The sequence below is a fragment of the Ascidiella aspersa genome, chromosome 1 (assembly GCF_963924565.1).
Source record: "Ascidiella aspersa chromosome 1, kaAscAspe10.2, whole genome shotgun sequence".
Classification (NCBI taxonomy): Eukaryota; Metazoa; Chordata; class Ascidiacea; order Phlebobranchia; family Ascidiidae; genus Ascidiella; species Ascidiella aspersa.
In genome coordinates, this window is record NC_139447.1 from 15,015,711 (window position 1) to 15,038,025 (window position 22,315).

Here is a 22,315-nt window from a genome sequence, read left to right on the forward strand (position 1 = left end):
ACTGGTTTAAGTGGACCTTGGGCTTTATGCCAGTGGAGTGTTTCTTATCCTTTATGTACGCCAGGGCGCACCTATAGGCCTCTACAAACGTAAAGGCGCACATTGTGAGCAACGTTAGCACAATTTTTTTAGGGTTATCGGTAGGCTTGCCATTTTTATAAACGTAAATCCGGGACGCATATTGAAAACTGCAAATAAACTTACTGTAGCCCTAATACAAAAGAATTTATTGCAACTAATTAACTTAACGGGGTTGCGGTTTTTTATATTTTGTCAGGGGGTATTTTCAAGGCCCTATTTTAAGGGTGGTTTGTAAGTAATTTAAATTGTAACCGAAAGTAATGTTCTGTATTGTGAATAAAATGAGTCGGGTAAATACTTTCTACAATTAAAGTAGAATGCGGGCCTCGTGAAACCAGCAACAATATTAGGCCGTACATGTTGGCAAAGGCAAAACCAGCGATTCTTAACGACGGCGCTCGCTTACCTTACTTTAAAAGATATCTCCTAACACCCGCCGGATAATATCCATTTATTTTTTTTTACTCACCACACACAAAAAAGAAACTAGCCCAGAAACCTAACCCCCAGAAAAATATTTCTTAACACCGGTTGGAAAATTAATTAATTTATGTTAAAAAAATTTGCTTGACAGCCTTACCAACCAAAACTTAAAAGTAAGAATTGCTTAATTGCTAACTCAAGTGTACATTTTTTTAATTTTTTTGTAAATCTCAAATTAAAAAATCCGGGACAAATTGGTTAACCGGGCGGGACACCGGGACAAGGCCTTCAAACCGGGACTGTCCCGGCTAAACCGGGACGTATGACAGGCCTAGTTATCGGTATTTTTATTAAATTACTTTCGTTCTCTAGCCTACATTTATTAACCAACATCTTTAGATAACGCAACAACTTATAATGTATCTGAATCGGCACTTTATGAACTGGTTTCTAAAATAACGATGTTTGAACCGAAGCTGAACAGGAACTTTTAAAATGCTCCGAACCGAAACCGGTTCTGAACCCTATACCAAAGCGCTGTGCTTGTGTAGAGGCCTATTCATTTTCTATTAACAAAATCTCAATAAAAATTAGCTGTGGTGTTATAATTCAAGCAATATTAAGAGGTGTGCGTTTTTGAGCGAATTGCTATGGTTAATTAAAATTTTTTTAACATTTCACTTAATTGGTAGACCTCTTCCACTTCTGTTTTGCATGGTAGTTGTGACGTCACCGTGACTTCATCGTTCCGTCACTATATAACGATGTTTATGCAATGATACAGTATCATTGGCTTATGTGTCCTATAGCCGACCAGCCGCTCATATAATGTGATGATTTTGACCTGTGGTTGGACTTAACCGGTGGCGCAAACCGCTTTCTAAAAGCGAGAAAGTTAAAGAAAAACAGTTCCCGGACAATTTTTTTAGAATTAGTGTTTTATACAGCAGGGTGAAGAGTTGGCACAAGGCTATGCCGCCCAAATCTCTATATTTTTCCAACTTTATTATGCAAAATCATTAGCGCTTCGCACTAACTTTGTCGATATTGTAGTAGCCTATGTTGTTGGTAGTTTTGATAATTTCCTTTCAGCCCAATGGCGCCGGGCATGTTGTTTCCTGTAAATTCATAAACCCTAGAAAGTGTAATTTCTGAGGCTTGGTTGGTCCGCCGGGCGGCATCGGGTTTTTCACGTCTAGCAGATGAGATACGGAGCAAAGTGCGCGTAGGCCTAACGCGCGCCTCAAGCGAGCGCTCTCCAGGGGTGGGCAATTATTTTTTACCGCGGGCCGCATAAAATAAACTGTAGTGGCGGACCGGGTCAAGATAGTATCTCACATACACACAATATGACGTCATACTGAGATGTTATAAGACAAATAAGATTAAGAACTTGTTTTTGTTGGGATTTGTGCGCAAATTTGCAAATGAAGTCAAATTTTTTGATAAAAAAATTGCGACAAAAAATGTAAGGGGCGTGACGCATTGAGCATAGATAAAATATATGTACATTTGCTCAATACGATATTTATCCAGTTTTGTGGGCCGTTGACCCAAGAGCTAAAAGTTTGCACAGAAAACATGTAAATAGTTTGATCAAAGTATGCGTTCTTTTGAGGCCTTTTTGTCGATGTGTTACTTGCGACGCCTTGCACATTACGTTGTAACATATTGAACTGCTAGCCTCATGTTATAGCCCATGATTAAAAGATAAATGTGGTTATCAGCATATACACAAAAAGTAATGTTGCGGATAGCACGAGATATTCGTTAGAGGCAAAAATTATGCAAACATATTTTTTTAAACGGCATAACATTTTACTTATGCCTAAACGTTTGCACTGCGTGTCACTAAATTGAAATTTCAAATTATGTGATGTGTTTCAAATCATGTCATATCGTGTGGTTAAAATCGGTTAACCTAATGACACCCCACAGCCTGTGTGAAAGCGGCATTGATGGAATTGCGTGTTAATTACGTGACATATCTGTGTAGCTCTAAAGATCAAATTCTTGGTCTCGGTAAATTCTCATTCTTTTTGCATTTGGTTGAAACAGTGTAAAAATGAAAAATCATCGTATAACCTAAAAAACAGTTTTGTGTCTGAAATAGTTCACTAAAGAAACGAACGCGCTTCCCTAAAAAAATTAACGTGCTTTGACTATTTAATCACTAATCACGTGTTAGCAGCATTGTACAACCTTCCTGAAGCCGCATGTTATAGCAGATGATTTAAAAAAATATTGGCGTATTTAACATCAAACCAACTTACAACGTTTGGAGCGTTTTAATGGAGCTACTAAACACACAACCTTGGCTAACAGTAAACACGTCTCGCATATTTTACGTAACGAAAACCCGTGACATATGTCGATCGAAAATCACTAACAAACGTAAAAATGTCGTAGCAGCAGTTTTTTAAATTCGCGAAATTCAAGCAAATACGTAATCCCGGTAGGTACCATACTCCATACTGCATCCAACGAAAGAAAATTCCGTTTGAAAAGTAAATTTGCTTAGTGTTCAAACTGCTACAATAAACGCGATATTTTGCAAACTCAGTCTAAATGTTGCGTAGTTTATCTTCGGCTGGGGTTGCTGTACGTTGTCTGAGTAAGTGTCTTAAAACCTCATGAAAGAATGTTAAGGGAAACGCTGCAATAAACGCAATATTTTGCGAACTTAGGCTCTATTTACGTAGGTTAACAAACTGCAAAAAGCTATTAAACATAAAAGTATTAATTTTGCCACACGGAATTTTATTTTTACCAAGGAAATGTAGAAGACTTTCACCCAGATTATTTCCCTATAAATGTTTGGAAACGTTTTACCCTTATAGGTCAAGAAAGTCGCACGCGCGCCCGGATTTAACATGCAAACAAAATACAACGCTGCGTGATGTTTTTGCAATGGTACGACTAATTAATCGACTATATCACACGTCACTTGGGTAAGCATGTCGCCAATCTTTTACGTAACGAAACACCGTAACATTTGTCAAATGAGAATGACTCTCAGACGTAAAACTTTAGGTTGTATCAGCAATTGTTTAGACCTGCTTGACTGCGTCAAACGTTAGAAATATCCTTATTGGAAATAAAAACATGTTTACTGTTAAACTGCTGCATAAAACGCAATATTTTGCGAACAAGTATTGCATGGATAGACACATTGTAAGAAGCCATTAGGTTTTTGCCTCAATAACATTCACAATATTGTTGGGAAGGTTTGTTGTACGGTATCTGTGTAGGTTTCCTGATGTTTATTCAAAAAAGTGAAAATTTCTAAACCTTTGCACTAAACGCCAAATTAAGCTGCGTCCAACGTCAGACAAACCTGTAACCCGTTGAAAATATAAATTGCTTACTGTTAAAACTGCGACAACAAACGCGATGTTTTGCGAACTCTGTCTAAATTTGGCATTGTTAAACTTAATTCTTTACTTGGAACGTTGCACACGTTTGTTAACATGGGTCATGGATTATAGCATGTGATGTGCTTTTTACGTAATCCTGGTAACATTTCTTTCACAATAAGTAAAATCTCGCTTGAAACTGAAAATTGGTTGCTATTAAAACCGCTGGAAGGATTAAATACCCAACGGCTAAGCACGTCAAACATCTTTTAAGTGAAAAACATTAAAATTTATTTTTTTATTAGGGCAATAAACCTAATTTGATTTTATGTCCACGCAGGTAATTGCGCTTGAAAAAAGTTGTGCGCGGTTACATATTTACGATTTTTTTTTGCCCGCGCATGTGGAGAATCGAGTGCACGACGGGGTGCCGGCCCTAGTCGACGTCGACGTTGCTCTGCCAGCGACCAACCGGGCGAATATGTTGCCACACACACACACATCTAACAAACTTTCTCTTTTATTATTAGAGATGCGTTCTTTTGAGGCCTTTTTGTCGATGTGTTACTTGCGACCCCATGGTCATGTTTCAAAGACAGTATAAATCACGCAAATACATAAAATCGCATTAACTAAATAAGGTTGAAAAAATGTGAATCAGATTGTTTCAGAGATTGGAAAATGGCCGTTATATGGTCGTCTTTTGTCCGTATTTAAAAGATGTAATTCACCTGATCCAAGCGCAAAAATGCATTTTCAAATAGGCCTATTAGGTTTACAAACTTTCGTTTTTAAAATATTGTCACAGTGCAGAGTATGCTTTTGTCTATAAAAGTTTTAAAAAAACAAATGAACATACCAGAAAGAAAGATAAAGTTCGCGCGAAACGCAAAAACAACTTCTTTTTGATATTTAAAACAGGCTAAAAACAGAGTTTGGCGGGGTTATATCTGGATCCGTCCCTTAAAAGAGTGGTGTATACAAATATGTTACCATCAAAAATCTAGAAAGTGTCTATTTACTTGTTTTCACGTTGGTATTAAAAAAATAAGCCGCGGGCAGGATTAATTAACTGAATTTGCTATGCGGCTCGCGGGCCGTATTTTGCTCAGGTCTGGCCTAAGCGAAATTTCCTTTTACACGGTCACTGGTTCAATTGGGTTTCAGTCGCAACGGGATACGGATTTTTGTTACGTTTGACGTAGGTCTAGTTTTGTACCGGAATTAAGTGTTTGCTTGAATATCACGCAAGCCAAATAAATTGATTACGTTTGTTAGTAATTCTCGTTCGATTTATGTCGCCGGTTTCGTTTCATAAACTATGTGTGACGTGCTTAGTCGTGCTATAGCCGAAAAGGATTTTTAGTTGATTCATTTTAGAAACAATAAACAACTGCAATGGCTTTTGGTGTACAATAAACAACATTATAATTTGGTTAAATGTATGTGCCACCATCATTTTTGGACTTGCTTCAGGAAACTTATAGAGGTATAGTACAACACGCCAACACGCATAGTGTTGGACACGGAGGCCACAGTTTATGACTTTGAATAAAATCATACTGGTAATGGCTTTTGATGATAAATTGCACTCACTCGCATCTTCCCTGTTTATAATGACAAAACTCAGGCTGCTAATTAATTTAAAAGTATGGGAATCGTTTTATATGCCTAATGCATCACGCGTTTCTTTGAATTAAAGGTATCATTATAATGCAAACCTAAATTGGCATTTACTATCCTGCTCGTAGCCTTTATTGAAGTTTTGCTATACCAAGCTATAGGAGTAACTTTACGATGAAGTAATGTTTTGACGTCACGAGTACCAACCAACAAGAAGTATTATGTTCGTCAACTAAAATGTAAAAAAGTTATATGACGTTACAACTGTCGGACAACAAACCTCTTTATGTTTTGAGTTCGATTTACAATGAAACACTTATTATTGTCGGCCCCCTAAAACTGATTTACGAAACCACTTGGGAACCGCAGGGCTGAAACCATGTGTACTCGATACTGTATCATCCTGAATTCAATTTTGGTAAACTTAATCTATAGTAAATGCAAGTTATTTAACTGAGCTCATTTAATATGGCCAGTTTATTTTAATTACAACCTCTATAAGTTTAACAATATAAACGCACTGTATGCTTTTTTTGGGCTCAACCAAAACTCGTACGATGATTTGTTTGCAGCCATACAACTGTTGGGTAAATAACTTTTTTGACCAAAACCTTCTCGATAAATGCCATCTCAATTGTCAATGCGACAAAACTAAAAAAATTGAATTTATTCACAATACAACAAGCAAGCATACTTGTTTTTTATTGAAAACATCACGTGTGTTGTTGTGTAATACAGTGTGGAGGCGGATAAAACGATGTTATGTACAATTTGGCAAGGTGCAAGTTTACCTAGAACAGCCGTTCTCAACCAGTGGGCCATAAGAACATTTGAGGTGGGCCGCAGACCAACGTAAAAAAAGCCAGATTTAGTTTCATTTGTGTCACTATATTTTATTTTGCAGGAATAATGGCTTGAGGAGGAATTAAAAAGGAATGTAAATTTATTGCTCTGCCGCAAGTATTTCATTAATCCACAGTTGATTAAATTATCTGTTTTGAAATATGTTCTGCTGTGTTTTGTTCTAAACCTATTTTACAATTTCTTCTTTCATAAAAAGGTTTTGGGCCACATAATTTTTTGCAACGTAAATGGGCCCCGAAGAAAAAAGGATGAGAACCACTGACCTAAAAGTTGTATTATTGGCTGCTGTAAATGCAAACCAGGGGTTGGCAACCCTTTTTTAGTCGCGAGTCAAAACCAAACTCTTTATGGGCCGCACAAAATTTTAACTGAGATTTTTGTTATTAAAGCGTACAATTTTTAGACAATTTATTAGAGCAACTGTGAACCAGAAGGACCTAGAATGTTTTTGTAAATTAAAATTAAGTACTTTTTTAGCGTGTACGCTTTTTTTAGCGTGTGCGCGAGGCGCGAAAAAATTTCGCATTTAAATATCCTAAAAATAGGAGAAATGGCCCCGTGCCCAGTTTGTAAAAGAGGTTGCGATGAAATACATTGGCGGCTGTAGGTTGCCAACCCCTGCACTAAACAATAGTTATTAAAAAATGTATATGGTTAGATGTAAACATGGTTATTTTAGAGTTTTGGACTGTAAGGCATCATCGACGATTCAAGATAACAAACCACGAGCTACACCTGCCGTCTTAGGTAAGGCCTATAAATGTCCAAAATACATGGTTATATTTATTTACGAACAGGCTCGAAAGCTGTAAGTTAAAGGTAATATAGGCTGTCTGGGCGTTTATTATGGCGATTTTCAATATAATAAAGGGTTTATTGCGTGACTAAGCGAAACATATGACATTTGTGTATAAAGAAAATAAGCAAATTAAAAACCTATGTGAAATAATACATAATTTGAAGACACATTCAAATATTCTCAACGGAACTTTAAGCGATTTCATAAAGTATGCAATCCACAATGTATAACAGGTTCAGTGATTACAATAAGAAACAGACACCGAAAAACCGTACCAGCAAAATGTTAGTCCATTGACGGGTACCTCCATTGTTTCAACGGCACCTTCGAGCGCTTGATCGCTTGTGGGGAAACCCACTTAAGAACGTAGTGAGGTCCGCCCGGCTTGTCGTTGGTGCCAGACTTCCTCGATCCGCCGAACCACTGCTGACCGACCACTGAGCCTGTCGACTTGTCGTTGACGTAAAAGTTTCCAGCCGAGTTGCGCAGGGTTGCCTTTGCCTCTTGCACAATCGACCTGTTGACATGCACATTGCATCAGAAAACGCAGTGATAAATGAGAAAGATTTAAAAATATATTGTGAACAAAACAAGCCTAACATCCGGCAAAGCGTTATCGGCATTGGTCCGCCTCAATACTCTATAAAAATATAGTAAAAATGTATTTTAAACTGGTAACCAGTATAAACAGTCAGGAGGGCAATTGGTCGTTTACATTGAACCAGTTTTCATCTGTCAGAAGAAAAGATAGTGTATATTAAAAAAATCTCACAACAAACTAATGGCTTACTCGTCCTTAGAGAAAACCGATCCTGTTAAGCCGTATTCGGAAGTCGAATCTATCAGTTTCAGTATGTCCTTGTACTTGGCATCGTCATAAACGTAGCATGACAAAACAGGTCCGAAGATTTCCTGTTAAAATCATCGGGTGGGTTATTCTCGAACAACCTAATCCACTTATTAGCATGCAGCACTATGTTAAGGAATGTTACGGTAGAAAATAAAGCATGCCTACACGTGTTTGGTGTTCACTTGAAAAAGGTGATTGTTAATGTATATAGATGCAGTTAAATTGGAAGATTTCAGTGGGGCAACCGAAATCAGTTAATTTATCAAGGATTTAACGGAGAAAAAATTAGTCTGCAGTGAGGTTAAAAATAACGACATCTGCCATATCAGGGCAGTAGAACTACTGACTGAGCTATGCTAGAAGTAAAACAATTAGAACCTTCACCTGCTGTATCCCGTTGGCAAACACACAATTTTGGTTTGTTTCGGTTAGCTCTCAAATGGTTTCCAACAAGACATATAGGTAATTTGTTGGTCAGTACGCCTTCTCAAGGGCTAAATAACGGCTGTACGAATTGTACGAATTGCACGTACATTTAACTGTTTTAGACAAAGTTAAATCACAAACCTTATGCGTTTACCCAAGTCATAACACTATTCACTGCGAACAGCGTATCCGTTGTTTTATATTGGGACTATTAAATGCCGCGAACACAGATAAACAAAATCTTGCGTATGGTGGAGAAATCGTGTCGCGATTTTGAAGAAGCTAAAATATTTTTTGTCGCAATAATCTTAAACCCCAATGGATAATTGACAAGCATCAAGATTCATCATTATCCTTTTATTGCCATATTCATAATGAACGCAACGCATGACTAGTGTAATATTTGAGAATGCTTGTGCTTATGGCTGGGAGTTTTCTGGCAGAAAAGTTTTCAAAGCAACAAATTAGTCTTGTGTGTTTCCGCCTATAAATCAATAGCGCATCTGACAGAACCACTAAGCTTCCAAGTAATGTAAACTATTCTCTTACAGGAGTTAACAACAGTGCGTTTGTAAGTGTGTAATATAGGGTTAAGTTAAACAGCACGTAATCCGGAAACATTTTGAAATGTCTTAATTCGTTGGTGACTGAAATAGAATGGTGAAACACATCTTTCATTATTGGTACCAGGTTCGACATACCTGGATTCATAACCTTTGTTGGTTTGATGTACTTTAAAACTTTAAATACACTGATGCCACTAGGCTGTTTAATACAATATGGGACGCGTAACCCGCTAAGTACCAATTGCCAACCTCTTTCATAAGCTTGTCGTCCGGATTTTTGCAAAGTACAATCGTCGGCTCGACAAAATAACCCACAGAATCGTCACAGCCACCGCCTGCCAAAACTTCGACATCTTTCGAGTTTTTAGCATGATCCAAATAACTCTTATTGCGATTGAACGAGGCTTTATCGATGACAGCGGACAGAAAAACGGAAAAGTCGTCGGCCTTACAAACAAAAATACGTAAAAAAGTTTGAGTAATTAATTAATGCTATAGGAATGAAAAAAAAGAACCGCAAGGAAACCCAAATATCAATAATTTTTTTTTAAAGATGAGACCTGTCAAGACAAAGAAGGTGAAATACATTTAAATGAAAACACAATTAGTTAGATGTTATTTTAACGCAAGTATTGTCATGCAATTCTCAACATGTTGCTTACATCTCCAAGTTTAATTTTGCTGTATGTATCAAGCAGTCCTTTTTTTATTTCTGGCCACAGTGATTGTGGAATGTAAGCCCTGGAACAGGCGGAGCATTTTTGTCCACTAAACTCGAACGCTGAACGGATGCTTCCATTTACAACACTGTTAAAAAATAGTTGAGGATCTATTTAGCTGTTGTATTAAAAACATGTTTTTTTTTTATAAAATACCATGTTGCATAGCATTTCAAGCCGGATCAAAGGCGGTTCCCAAACTAATGTAACTGTATCCCCACTATCCATTCGGAACATTCATATGCTTGTAGTGTAGTGCTAAATCAGATGTCAAACAACTGCGGTCTATGAGAACATTTTGTGGGGCCAGCGACGCACTTCAAATTATAAAATAATCAATTATCTCTTTCAGTTTTCTTAGGCCATTAACAAAACTCTATTGATGGTGGTATTTAACCTAATATTTAGATGTGTTATTTACTGTGTTTTACTGGTTATTGACGCTTTGAAATGCCTTGCCACCTACTGCAGGGTGGTCCACACCCAGGCCCATGGAACATTGTTTGATTCAGTAATGCCCAAACTTAAAGTTACAGCGTTCATGTCCAAACTAAACACTGAAACCATCCAAAATGTACATTAAACTGATCGCACATAGGGGTGGGGGCACCAGGCATTGGCATCTCTAAAATATTTTTGTCAACTTAATATGTAATTAGCACTTGCAATATTTTCAGCTCGATATAAATCTTTATGCAATATTTTTCAGGCGCCTAACATATCATAGCATGTTTTTGCCAACCTGAACTGCGGTAAACGATAAAAAGAATTCCGCTTCCTGGAAGTATGTTTCTCCCGACCAACGACTAGCGTCGTGTAGACTAGCTATCTACAAAATGCAGTTTGTGTGAAGTATCTACTTTATCCAAGGCAATCATGTAATTTTGCTGGTTGCGCAAGTCAGTAACGTCTTAGCAACTTGATCATTGTACTGAAATGACACCTCACAAATTTCGAAACTTAATAAACGATTTAACGCTTTCTTACTTTTCACGCGGTTTCTGTGGATATGTAAAGTAAATGGCTTTAACAATTAATTTGTTTCCAAAATCATCGCGATAAATATCGTTGTATCAAGTAGGTTGGTGTGTCCAATGAAGTCTGTTTCCAAAGTGCAAGTTATTCGAATTTAAACCAAATAAGTGTCATTTTTCGCACTTTGCGTAATTAAACCTGACTACAGAGGATTGTTTGAATAACTCTGCTCAAGGGCGTTTTTTTAGATTTACTTGTTTTATTACGTCACGTTATAACGTAACAAATAAAACATTATAATACTGCGTCCGCGAAGGATAAACGTAAAGCTCGCGAAAAATAAACCTAAAGAATAGCGTCAGCCAAATGGTTGGTAGTAAACGACCGCCCTGATCTATTGATTGAGGCCCGCGAGCTAATCAACATGGGTTTATTTGGCCCTCAGAGCAATTAAGTTTAATATCTTTGTGCCAAATACTTTACACGGGGACCGACCTATATAAGCAAGGTTCCGCTAATTTTAGCCACCTTAGACTGTTTTATGCTTTTTATAAGTGTGTGAGTCTTGTTTGACTTGCCAATACTATGACCACCAACAATGACATATGTTTAATATTATCCTTAGTATTTGAAAGTTTGTTTTGAAACTTGGGACACACTCATACGAATGTTGCAAAGCATACAAAACAAACAATAAATGCACCTTCAAATGTGCATCTGTATACCTAATACACTGTTCTAAAAATTGGGTCTACAGAGCAGGTGGCTTCCTTGCAAAGTTATATGATCTAACACTGTATGTGGAAATAAGTTGTTGAGCACTGGTATAAAACAGGATTTTTGTTTTTTGATAACGAAAATCACATAGTTTTTAACTCAAAATCAATAACTTATTTACCTTTCAACATCAGCTGAAGAATGCACAAAATGAAAATTTTTTCCACCACATTCACCAGCCAATCTTGGAAAAGTGCGATACTTGTTCAAGTTGGTTCCCACCTGTTGCCATAGGCGCGTAAATGTTCTAAAATAAAATTTTAAAGTAAAAAAATTACAAACTTAGATATAAAAGATAATTACACTTTTATGATATATATAGATTATTACTTTCATAGATACCACAACAAGAAGTGTTTTAGATTCCATGCTATATTAGGTTAATGTATAATAACTGATTAATGAATACAACATAATGCCATAAGAATAATTTTTCTAGGGGTAATTGTATGGCAATTAGTAAAACACATAAAAAATATATTAGCACTTTATTACTGGATGTACTACGGCGTAAATAAAACATTACAAATTATTAGTTGTTAGAAAATGCTTACGGAACGCTGCCAGTAAAGTTTATTCCAGCTAAGTGCTCAGATCCCGTTACAGCATCACCAAACACTGGACCATCAGCAGGTAAAAATTGTATAACACCAGGAGGCAAACCACTTTCACAAAGTGTTTGATACACAACCCAACTGGCAAGCATTGCAGTGTCACTAGGTTTCCACAGAACCACATTACCCTAAAAGTTGTAGCAACATTTACCGATAAATAAATGAGTTGTGTAATAAAACAAATAAATAAATGTATTCATAAGTCAAAATAATTACAGTGGCTTAAATTATTTTACCATAACAGCTATACATAATTTAATTAAAAAGAGTCATATTTAGCACAAATAAATTTAAAAAAATCAGTATTTAGCTTTGCCTTCTTAAAAAAATGGTTAAGACATCCTATTGGCGACTGGTGGTAAGAATACTAAGAGGGCATTGAACTATGTCATTTTTACTACAACTTAAACACAGTGTTCGGAAAGCAAACGTTTTCGTGTAATAATATAAAAGCCAAAAAATAATAAAATCAGAAGTTTTTTTTTTGAACTGTTTTATATTTGACTGTGATTCTGGCATAACTTAACATTTTAATATAAAAAAACAACACTTTTATGAAACGTTATATTTTTAGTGGCTTTGCATTTGCACTGTTTTTGTTTTGAAGATGTTTTACCTTGTTTTAGCATAAAAAAGCATGTGCCTGGGGCAAGGTCAAGGACAAAGTTAAGATTTTGGTAAAGGTCATTAGTACTAAAATTGTAATGTATTAGTATTTAAGCATTCCGAAAAGCCATCGCAGACTCGCCGAATCTGTCGATCTATGATGCAAGCAGAGCAAGCCAAAAACAACTGGCCTGCGGTGAGGTTAGAACTCACGACCTCCGGTCAAGCCAGGACCGTCGCTCTACCAACTGAGCTATGCAGGCTCAGAGAGGAGCGAGTCGAGAAACAACCATGCGCCAATACTTTCACATTTTGTTAGTACAAGCAACTTCACACTGGGGGATCATCAGTCCGTATCAATCAATGAAAGACACACACAAACATATGTGTTTAAAAGCATCTATGATCTAGCCCCTCGAAAGTTGCACAAATGTTTGTGTGTGTCTTTCATTCATATTTAAGCATTCCTTTTAACAAACATTCAACTAAACTTATTGTTATGTATCCTAATTAAAAAAAATACTTTATGTTTTTGTATCAACAATTGAAATTAAATATTACATATGGAATTACGCTAATGCCCAATAAAATCATTACAATCATAGTTTTTGACTTACCAACATAGCTGGTGTACCTGCAAGGTTTCCTCCAATGGCTGTGAAATTGAATGGTGAAATTGCAGCTACAAATCCCTAGAAATGTTAATTAGGATTTAAAAAACTACAAACAAACAAGAGAAACAAGGTCTGTAATGAATAATATCATCAAAATAATTTACTTCAAGTCCCCTGTACTCAATTTTGTTTTCTACTGTTGGGTCTGGATTAATTGGTTGTTGCTTTTCCATTTCCAAGGCGTAGTGGGCATTAAATCGCCAAAAATCTATCAATTCAGGAGCAGCATCAATTTCAGCCTGGACTACGTTTTTCGCCTTTAAATATAGAGTTATGGTAATTTATAAAATATGGCAGCCAGTCAATTTAAAAAAGACAAAGTAATGTACCTGGCCAGCCATCGTCGTTGCAAGTATATCTGGGCGCTTTTCATTGCTTAGCATGTCTGCTGCTTTCAAAAACACTTGGACTCTGTCAGCCACTGGCTTGGCCTCCCATTCTTTTCTCACTGACAACGAGTTTTCAATTGCATCATTTATAAGTTTGGTAGTGGCATAACTAAATTTTGCAATCCTCTGCTGATGTCTGTATGGCTAAATTGTTCAACCATTGATTAGAAAACTACTACTTAATAACATTGTTATACTTTAATTTTTGTTATACAGTAATAAACATAATACCGAAACTTGGTAATGAATATCATCAGTCCATATCTTTTTACCACCAATCACAATTGGAATTTCCTCAGTTTTTGATTGAATTGCTTTCAAAGCTTCCTCTACATCTTGACGCTCCTTTGACTTAGGTGCAAAGGAATAAATTGGCTCATTTTGTAGTGCAAAGGTTCGAAGAGCATTGTGCCTTAAAAGAAATGTTGCAATATATGATTCGTAAGTCAAATCATTCTCGTTTCCCACCATGTCATAATTCACATAATATTATTTCCAGAATAAATGTTATATATATTTTACAGATTTTTTGGCCGTGCACCCCCAAGATCGCATCGAGATCTGCCATACTTTCCAGACTAGCGTATGTCAGGTTCATAACATATAGAGAGCAAACTGTTTTACAAACAGAAATTGGGGAAAATTAAGCTTATATTCTCATACATATATTTTAAGTTCTGCAAAAGGTCATTTAAAACAGTGAATTAAGACAATATATTCACTTATTTGCAACAATGTATTTTAGGTGTTGTTGAGCTGGTCTAGAATCCTACCACAGCGTTAAAACAATTATTAAAGCAATGCACATTATTTGGGTTAGGGTGGGCCAAGTATTATTATATTTATTTTCAACAATAATGCTAAACCCACCCAAACACTAACCCGCAACCTAACCCAAGAAGATGCGTTGTGGTAGGATCTAGACCAGCGCCGGTGTTTCTTGTGTGTGAGAAGCATACATAATAATAATAATTACCTAGTTACGTGTTTTCCAATAGAAAGAAGACCTCCAAAATAGGCATGCATACTTTGTTTAAAGAAAACAAGGAAATATACGAAACGCAGTTGAAACTTGAGAATACCCAAAGTAAACTTGCTAACAGCACAATCAATTGCAAAATTAGTCAAGCGTAGCGAGTTTCGTGTTGATTGGTTAACAATTGTGGGCGGATAGAAGGTTGTCCGAATACAGCGGGTTTGTCCAAAATCAAATATCAAAATATGATTTGAAAAATTCAATAATATATTAATATCAAACATCCGAATATGTCGATTTCTTTTAAAGTTTAATAATACAGTGGTTTTCCGCTATTCAAGTTTAATCCCGTCCAATAGGCTCTTAACATTTTTGGTCCCATTTGAGAAAAATGCGTCACGTACATCACAAGTGAGGTCTTTTACGTTATAAGAAAAACATTGGTCGGTTAAGAATCCTGGTTTTAACTACTGTATAACTATTCTAAAAAAATGCTGTGCCGCAAAACGTGATAGTATAAAATATAAAGTAATTTGTTGAACACCACAACACAAGTGTATTTAAGTTTGAAAACACCCTTGAAATGCAGGACATTTATAATAATTCTGTCACGCAAATCATTTATCACAAACCACATAATTCCAATAGACCAGTCCAGTGGTAAAAGTAAGGCAGAATGGTCCGGAAAGGCGTTCCTTCCGATAAAAGAGTGGCTCCGAAACGGTGCTTCGGTAAAATAAATTTTCAAGGGTCGCACTTAGGGTAAAAAGCTTCTTTTTGACCAGGCCATGTCCCTTTACTTACCAGGCCATCTTCTTGAATATGTTTAGAGTAACATTTGAGTTGCATATTTGTGCACGACATTAAATGATAGCCTCCAGTTTGCATATTTGTGAACAACATCAAACGTTATCTCCAGTTCCTATAAAGTTACTTGTTTTAGACGTAACTTTGTGACGTCAGCTCCGAAATTTTTTATGCGTTCTGGTAGTAAAAATTTCCATAGTTTGGGTAAGAAACCAATTTTACTTTCATCCCTGTAATTGAGCCTTCATTTTAAAGAAATTCTGCTTGAAGCAGCTTATTGGTATGAATGGGATTAGACTAATAATCATTTTTAGCACAGATGTTTATTTTTCTGTAGGCCTACTTCTGCTACCGAACCCACAGGGTATTTAAGCTTCGAAATATTAAACAGCACTTCAAATGTTTTAACAGCACATTTTCTATTGATCAACAAATCCTTTTTTTTATCTAGATAAAAAAACACCTTCATTGCCAATTGGTGTAGTAATGTTCTAAATCACGCAGACAGCACAAACAAAAACTTTTTTTTTGAATTCATTGTTGTCGAAGATTTGTTTCGACACAACAGTGCGGGTTGCAATGAATTTATTAACAAGGCAATCGTCAGTGAGAAAGCGATAAGAAAGAAAAAAAGAAAAGCTCGGGAACAAACAATAGCTTTTCAATAATATCCGAACGAAAACGGCAGTTTTAGATTCTTGTTAGCAACAACAAAGAGGCACTATGTAAACGCTCTAACGGACCGGTATGTTATTCTAAATGGTTGACATGAAATTGTAAAATGCGGAAAGAGTATACTACATACCTATACTTTTTAACCTGTTTATAGATCATTTACTTTACGTATTAGCATTTTTAATACCAAAAAAATACTTCTTGGCAGCACATCAGGCACCTCAAATTAGCTCAGACATATATGCACTATAATCAGAAAACACAAACGCGGGAAATAAACCCAAATGACCTAATTAAGCTAATTATAAAACAATTAACTTCTAATCGCAAAACGAGACATCAGTTAGTTCTGCATCGACTGTCGTTTGTAGACTCAGTACTGTGTCTTACTTCTTTAGGTTAAGTATTTTTTGTCCTAAACAGGATCCTTCGAACTATACCTTACCCAAGCCACAACAAAAATGGCTGAAACATTACAGATAAACAACTGCACATCGTTATTGTGATGGAACACAAATGTCAACCGAAAGTCGTCCCACAGATAAGGATCCCTTACTCTGCATTCTTGCAATCGCAAAGTGTTTTCGGTAGACATCGCTCGTCTGTTCAAGAGGTTTTACGGAATCCCTTAAGTATCGGATAAATGTTGTTAAAAGCTTCGTCGATTTCGTGGCGAACCTTTGCACCTAAAAAAAAAGTTCAAAGAAACACGTTAAAACAGATTTGCCTCAAACACGGTAAACAGATTTGAAACGCAAAAGCAACGCGGCTTAACCTGTTAGGACGACCTTTCCAGACACAAATATTAGTAGAACGATTCTTGGCTTCACCATTCTGTAGATCAATCCGGGGAAAAGCTCTGGTTCGTAACTGCAAACGATGATTATTTTGTTTTAACGTAGGTTAATAAATCAATACTAGATAAAGGAAAAAAAGATTTATTACAAACGTTCACACAAAGTTACAAATTTTCTATGTTTAGATATTTCTTTTAAGCTTAACTGTTACCTATAAACATATACCTTAAATTGATAGGTTGCCGACGTTTGTACAATTAGCACTTGCAAACAAGTTAAAATTAATATCTTTAGGTTTGCTGACTTTAATAGCCACATGGCGCAGTTTAACTGCTAAAAACACTAAGCATAAACAATTAGGCATACCTGGAGAACTGACTATGTGTTAACACCAGCCCTTCAAGTCGAATAGGAAACTTCACATCAACACTTCCAACCATGTTCTGTATCTTAAAGTCGAGAAACTTGGCCGGAAAACCGAGTTTTTGGACAACTCTGGCGTACTTTCTTGCTGCAAGTCTCGAGTCGTTCTCACTTTTGGCGCCAGTGCAAACCATCTTTCCCGAACTGAAGATCAGCGCCGTTGTACGAGGCTCTCGAATGCGCATGATAACAGCGGCAAATCGCTACAACAAAAATAAATGCTCTGGGTGAGGTGGGGTACAACACGGATAATGACTATTCTTATTGCAATCGTTTCGCTTTTTAGCATCTTATTAATCAGTCTATAAATGCAATTTAGAATAGCTTTCTAAAATAGTAGCAGTCTAATTTGCTACATTACAAAGCTCACACTTCCTACTTTACATAAATGTTGTTTCTTAATTTTAGCTTTTATGTTAATTTACAATTATTATTAACGGTCCTGTTACCTGTGGTGCTGGCAAGATTATTATAGCAGGAAAATGTTGCTTATAAATGAACGAAGAAAAAACTAAACAAGTTGGTAGTCTAATCCTTAACATCTTGATGATTATCAATGAATAGGTGTCAAAAGCATTTACTTTAATAAAACAATATTGATGGAAAACTTATGTAATTATTTTACAATGAAAATTTCTTCAGGCTTTCACTTCTTGGTCAGTTTGGTTCGTCATACCAAACCACTAATTTGCCAAATTTTGGTTGCGTTTAGGATTAAAAACTTTCGTAAGCAGACCCTCTAAAAAACTACTTCATAAACACCAATTAGTGTACAAACCACATGTTGAGAACCAGACCAGTGCTTTGCAACCGATGTGCCGCAAGACCATGTCAGGTGTGGCACAAAGTAACCAGACTTTTTTACTTGCGCTTTCCAAAGGCACAGTAAAAAATTCAGTACTAATATTAGGTTAAATGTACAGCTTAGGCAGTAATTCTAATAGTATGCAATAACCTGGTTAACTTTCTTTATTTATCTTTATAACTTTTTTTAAACCTATTGGTTACCTTCAACAGAAAAAGGTTCTAATTTCGAAATAATTTTGATACAAACTCTACTTCCAGGAATTTAGCGTGTTCAAATTACACAACAGTGGTTTTCAACCTTTGAACGTAAGAAGATTACAAGCCTTTGACGCATACTACATACTAAAATAAATGTAGTCGATTCGCTATCAGCTGCTTCGGATAATAGCAGATATGTTTATCGCCTTTTTATGAATATATTTTGTACTAATCTAGACCAGCCTTTTATGTGTGGTGGACCCTTGCTCACACTGCAAGGAAAATGTGTTACTGTGAAGCTACATGTAAACCACAACTTTGAGTTTAACTGGCTAATATATATATTATATAATTAAAATTAAAATGTGGTGTCACTCACACACGCCTCAAAACTTTTTACTCATACAAATTTACCTTTGGATTGTATTCTGCATTTCTGGCATGCAATGCTATTCTTTTCAAGTCCAGTTTGGAATCTAAATTTACAGTTGACACAATGTTTCTGGAAATAAAAGCAGTACAATTTGTTGATACTAATATCTACACAAATTCAATAAACAAATAGTTGTTAAAAGTTGAACAATTATTGCCCAATTTAATTGTGTTATGCTAAAAATTGAACAAATATTTAACATATTTCATTGACAGAAAAGAACTTACTGCAATTGTGGTGGGCCAACACCAAAATCAGCAGGTGTTCTTGGTGTGCGGGGAGTGGCAGAAGAAAGGTGATATGAAGCTGCAACCGATGGTGGGCCCTTCAAATATGAATAGAGCAACAAAATTTAGTTTAACAAACTAACTTGTAACTTACTATAGTTTTGCTTACCGGTGTTCTTGCAGGAACTGTTGTTGGTCTTTGAAATTCTTGTGGATGATTTTCCTCTAAAAAAATAGAGCCATAATGCAAAACAATCGTTTATTTAGGTTTAAACACTTTCCTGAAAGTATTAATTATAAATTCTAAAGGTTAATGGACCATCAATGTTTTAAAATGTTGTAAGCAATGTATTGTTTAAAAAACTATTTTACCAATTAAAGTGATTTCGTAGTAGCTATCAAAGCATTTGTTCTTACCAGAGTTTTCCCGTTGTGTCTGCATGTTGTAAGGATTCTTGTATGCCATCATGTGAGAACCAGGTTGCTGTACCCTCTGCTGACCATAACCACTTGGGTTTGGTAAATGTAACGAATTTCCAGCACCCAACTGTAATTGAAAAATGGTTATGCCATCTCTATATGCAAAAAAAAAAAAAAAACAATTTCTTCCAAACATAATAACAATATATATGAACATTGACATCATCCCAGATAATTATTATACATAGTCATGTATCCATACATTTCAGAAGCATTGAAAAAACTAAATTATCAGTTGAAGTTGGTAAACTATTTTGGTAGCAGACTCTCATTGTGACTGGCAGGAGTATGATTTGCAGATTTTTACGTTTAATTGAAGAAGAAAAGTAATTGTAGCATCAAACACTTGTGTTATTGTATAAGTCATATTACAACGTGGACCAGTCCATTGTTCCCTCAAATGGCACAAAGTGAAAAATCTGTGCACGAAGTGCACAAATTATCAAACGTAAAACACAATTTTGGGGTCTTTACTTTATTTTAGTCAATACTAGACAAAATACACGACTTTGTCCGGTTAAATACGTTTTTTAAAACTGTTAAAGTACTACTGGTGATGTCCTGGCGATTTAAGTTAATTACCCCTACAATAAGTGTGGTAATTTGCAAATCTACCTGAAATATTGTGGTTAAACAAAAAAATAAGAATCTATCATGCTATTCATCATTACTATTGTATATTAAAAAAGTTGCAACATGTCTGTATAAATTTTCTAGCCTCATGTGCAATTAACATACATATAACCAAAAAGTAATGTTACGAATAGCATAACATTTTCGTCAGAGGGCTAAATAATGCATAAATATTGTTTAAAATGGAAATTACGTTTGGTAAACAGAAACTTTAAAACATTTAAACATGAGGTGTTTTTAGCATGTCATAGTGATTAAACATGTTGCTTATTGCAAAATAGCAAAGGTGTGTGATGTAACAAGGTGCTGGTTGTCTCTTCAGTGGTTGCCGCTGATTGTGTCTAAAATCAGATACAATTAGAGCAGTGCTTTTCAACCTTTTTGCTGGAGTGGAACATTATGGAAACATTTCACTGGCTCGAGGAAGCCCAGTGTTGTAAACACACCTCAATTAGCTAAACAATTTCGAAATTGCGGAACCCCTGTACTAGCGGACCCCTGGTTAAAAAACCACTGAATTAGAGTTTAGAGTAACACGTTACAGCCCGTGTGGAAGTGGCATTAAAATGTCTTTCCTTTGAAGGATGTTAGAGCCAATTTGACAAAAATACCTAATTAACCTAAATGTTTGATGAATCACATTTTAAACTAAACAACGATTTCATAAATCTCACTATATATTTTGAGAAATATTAATTGTTAGGGTGTGAGTTAGCATTTGGTTTCTTTTGTTTTATAATTTTATAATAACCAAGGTAAATACAAAATTTGGTGGTGGTCTAGAATCCTACCACAACAAACATTATTTGAGTTAGGGTGTGGGTTAGAGTTTGGTTTGGGTAAGTAATATATATTATTAAATAACATTACTTGACAACCCTTAACCAAACATCCATTGTGGAAAGTATGGCAAATGCATCCACAAGTTTTTTTTTTGTTTTTTTGTTTTTGTAGCAACTGTCTGTTGCTCAAAATTTTAATTTACATTCGTGATCTTTCATATTAACAGGTATCCGACCTGCAATCGCCAGTCTATAGAATCATCAGGGGCCCTTAATAAAACGAGTTTGGTGACACCTGGTTAAAATTACTAAAACGTAAAAGATTTGTATATAGCAACTCAAGATATATACCTCAAAAATAGTTGTTCATTTAGGCGTTTTTTGCACATCACGCTTTACCCACATTGGGATTAACTGAGCTCTAACTAGGGTTCCTCTCCTGGAATGTTTTGACGGGAAAAGTTAATTTCAATGTACATAACTGATGGAACGCCAAAAGTGCGCCCTGCTTGCGCGTTTTTCAAAAGCAAACAAATAAGAGTGCAGCCTTTAACAAGAATAGGTCTTGTAAGATTGCCGAAGCAATACTACAGGACATAAATGAGTTTAATTAAATGTTTTGAGCTAATATAAAGTAATTTTAAACATCATTTGACAAAGTAATTAGGCACGAAAAGTCAAACAATTTCGTCGGGAATCCCGTTCCCGGGAAATTTTATTTTTCAATCCCGTTTCCCAGAACTGATAAAATATGGCAAAAAGAGGAACCCTAGCTCTTATACCTGTTGGGAACCAGTTGCATTAGTTTGTAAAACTTGTTGCTGATTCATCATTGAATGTGTTGCAGAATTTCGATTACCGGAAGAATCCATATTTGACAAACCTCCTGCCAAAGGTCGATTCATTTTGAACGACTTTGCTTGAAAATCCGTTCAAGGACTTTCAAAACTACAAGACGTAAAAAAAATTATAAAACGTGAAATTCCTAAACAAAAATCGTCATAAATGACTGATTTTTTTTAATAGTTATATTCATAGAAACATTAAATTGTTGACGTAATATTACAGGGTACACCATACCCCACGACAGACAGAAATATTAACTTAAATCCTCTTTGCATCTTCGAAATTGTATAAAGCAGTGAAGACTTTTTTACATATACGTTGAAGATCAAAGTACACACCTACCGGTACTCTTTTTATGTGATTATTTCATTGGTGCAATAGTTTGTTTAATGATATAGTCTTTCTTTGTTAGAATCTGCAAGTGAGCCCAAGAATTGTTGCGCAAAGAGTTGTTCTCAATATGAATAAGTGCAACACGTGACCACTGGT

At 35.8% G+C, this 22,315-nt stretch overlaps 2 protein-coding genes across 2 annotated transcripts; both read right to left on the reverse strand.

Moving 5' to 3' along the window:
• Positions 1–6,166: 6,166 nt before the first annotated feature.
• LOC146167980 (delta-1-pyrroline-5-carboxylate dehydrogenase, mitochondrial-like) lies at positions 6,167–14,849 on the reverse strand. Its single transcript, XM_083391028.1, has 11 exons — positions 14,719–14,849; positions 13,974–14,154; positions 13,683–13,886; positions 13,458–13,610; positions 13,297–13,371; positions 12,014–12,201; positions 11,581–11,706; positions 9,651–9,795; positions 9,238–9,435; positions 7,937–8,058; positions 6,167–7,663 (listed from the first exon to the last, which is right to left on the reverse strand). The coding sequence occupies exons 1-11, from the start codon at positions 14,766–14,768 to the stop codon at positions 7,432–7,434; spliced, it is 1,674 nt and encodes a 557-aa protein (XP_083247154.1). The 5' UTR covers positions 14,769–14,849; the 3' UTR covers positions 6,167–7,431.
• A 1,244-nt stretch (positions 14,850–16,093) lies between these two features.
• Positions 16,094–21,960, reverse strand: LOC146167981 (TATA-box-binding protein-like). Its single transcript, XM_083381014.1, has 8 exons — positions 21,763–21,960; positions 19,503–19,632; positions 19,255–19,310; positions 19,086–19,183; positions 18,840–18,927; positions 17,364–17,623; positions 16,976–17,070; positions 16,094–16,886 (listed from the first exon to the last, which is right to left on the reverse strand). Exons 1-8 carry the CDS (start codon positions 21,883–21,885, stop codon positions 16,807–16,809), a joined length of 930 nt encoding a protein of 309 aa, XP_083237140.1. The 5' UTR covers positions 21,886–21,960; the 3' UTR covers positions 16,094–16,806.
• Between the last annotated feature and the right edge of the window lie 355 nt (positions 21,961–22,315).

Bases quoted from the DNA above. Each gene is read 5' to 3' on its own strand.
- LOC146167981 (XM_083381014.1), bottom strand. From the start codon at position 21,885: ATGAATCGACCTTTGGCAGGAGGTTTGTCAAATATGGATTCTTCCGGT. The intron at 19,633-21,762 runs GTATAAGAGCTA...TTTCAATTACAG, and splicing joins ATGCAACTGGTTCCCAACAG to TTGGGTGCTGGAAATTCGTT. The intron at 19,184-19,254 runs GTAAGCAAAACT...TCATATTTGAAG, and splicing joins CAGTTCCTGCAAGAACACCG to GGCCCACCATCGGTTGCAGC.
- LOC146167980 (XM_083391028.1), bottom strand. From the start codon at position 14,768: ATGCATGCCTATTTTGGAGGTCTTCTTTCTATTGGAAAACACGTAACT. The intron at 14,155-14,718 runs GTAATTATTATT...ATTTCTTTTAAG, and splicing joins ATTGGAAAACACGTAACTAG to GCACAATGCTCTTCGAACCT. The intron at 11,707-12,013 runs GTAAGCATTTTC...ATTTTATTTTAG, and splicing joins AACTTTACTGGCAGCGTTCC to AACATTTACGCGCCTATGGC.